The 1,681-nt window shown below is 53.1% G+C and overlaps 1 protein-coding gene across 1 annotated transcript in view; it reads right to left on the bottom strand.

Moving 5' to 3' along the window:
* Window positions 1-335: 335 nt before the first annotated feature.
* BAG4 (BCL2-associated athanogene 4) overlaps window positions 336-1,681 on the bottom strand; it is a 3,280-nt gene continuing 1,934 nt past the window's right edge. The window contains exons 2-3 of the mRNA XM_009993260.1: window positions 1,468-1,671; window positions 336-815 (exon numbers count right to left, since the gene is read on the bottom strand). Coding sequence (XP_009991562.1) covers window positions 336-815; window positions 1,468-1,671 — 684 coding nt within the window. The remainder of the gene's footprint in view (window positions 816-1,467; window positions 1,672-1,681) is intronic.

Below are 1,681 nucleotides of genomic sequence, written 5' to 3'. Positions count from 1 at the left end.
TCCTGCTGATGCAGAGGATGTGGATCCCCCCACAGACCTCTCCAGCATAAGTATGTTGGGCAATGCTGCTTTTCCAAAGCCTGGAACACACAAACAATTCAGATTGCTGCTTCAGACCTCTCTGAATTTACCTATTGCCAAGTTATTGGTTGGGGGTTCTGGGTTGGGGTTTGGTTTTTTTGATCATTTTGTTTCATTTTGTTTTTTTAACTCAGGGCTTATTGCTATTCCATTCTCAACAGTGCATAGCAGAAAGAGCTGAGATTTAACAGAACTAAAAAAAGAAACCTCTTTGGAACCTCAACAACAGGCTGTGTGTTGTGGTCGATGTGCTTTCACAATCCCTTTCTTTCCAGTTTTTCCAGTATGGCCTGAATTCTGTGGACGGACTCTTTCCTGGCCTGCCGAACACTGTCCTGGCCCCCAGTCTCGATGGAGTCCAGTTCCAGCAGCAGCTTGGTCAGCATCTCCTCCAGGAGCCGGTAGGATTTATCTGTCTTTTTTCCTACAAATTCATCCACCTCCTGCTCCAGCTGCACAGCCTCCCCCATGACGTGGAGGATTCTCTGAATCTCTGGCTGGACACCAGCAGAGTTTGCTGGGGACGGGTCACCAACTTTAAAGCCAACTTCCCGGCTGCCAGGCAGGAGCTTCCGAGGGGCACGGTCGTACATCTGGGGCTGAGCACTGTACTGCACCTTGGGGGCTGGGGTGGGGGGCCTGTGGCCGTTGGTTGTCCCACAGTGCTGGTGGTTGACATCAGAGTAGTAGTTGTGTTGGTTTGTGCTTTGCTCGGGTCTGTCATAAGCAGCATCCTACAGGGCAGGAGGGAAAAACATCTCTTTGAAGTGTGTGTCCTGGTTTGAGCCTGACTGTGTTTTCCTTCAAGCCAGGTTCTTAATCTCGCATTTGGAGGGCAGGGAAGCAGAGCCAAAGGAATTGGGCAGATCCTTGCCAAGAGGATCATGTCTAGAGGAGACAGCTTGAGACACTGAACACCTGTTACCCATGAACAGGGCAGATGCTGGTTAGATTCCAACATGGTCCCATTTGGATACTCTGGAGAGGACACTTCTTGGCAGGTAGCTACTTTCGAACTGTCCCCAAACAACAGCAGTTCCTGCCTAAAAGATTCCTCAGTAGAGGATGCCTGTGCCCAGAACAAGCACTCATTGAGGAATACTGGAGCCTGACCCACACACTCCAGGAGGATTTCTGACAGCCTGAGCTGCTCAAGGGAAAAGAGCTGGACAAGGCCTGACCCACTGCAGGACCTGCCCTTGAACTTCTGGTGTCTCAGGACCTTTCTGGAATTACAGCCATGGATTTGGGGTTTCTGTACCCAAACAGGAGATGTTGCTGGCAAGGCTCTGATGCTTTGTGTCTACCTAAACTAACAGTGCTCGGAGGAAGGGGCATTCCCAGGAGACAGAGGTAAGGCTGTATGATCTAGGGGGGAGTCTGTACCTTGGGGTCCCAGCCGGGGGTGTGGGAAGGAGCTCCAGTGCCAGCCCAGGCTGGGTGTGACTCGGAGGCAAAGGGGTTCCCGGGCGCCGGCGCGGCGGGCCAGGCGTAACGCGGCTGTGCCCCGTAGACAGGGTGGGGGGCCCAGGTGTCCTCCGGGGGTCTGGGCTGTGGTGTCACCCCTGGGTTGCTGTCTCCATACGGATACTGTGGGACA

This window comes from Chaetura pelagica, unplaced genomic scaffold (assembly GCF_000747805.2).
Source record: "Chaetura pelagica isolate M959 unplaced genomic scaffold, ChaPel_1.0 scaffold302, whole genome shotgun sequence".
Taxonomy (NCBI): Eukaryota; Metazoa; Chordata; class Aves; order Apodiformes; family Apodidae; genus Chaetura; species Chaetura pelagica.
Note: the sequence above shows the minus strand (reverse complement) of the source record. Positions and strands in the feature narration are given on the sequence as shown.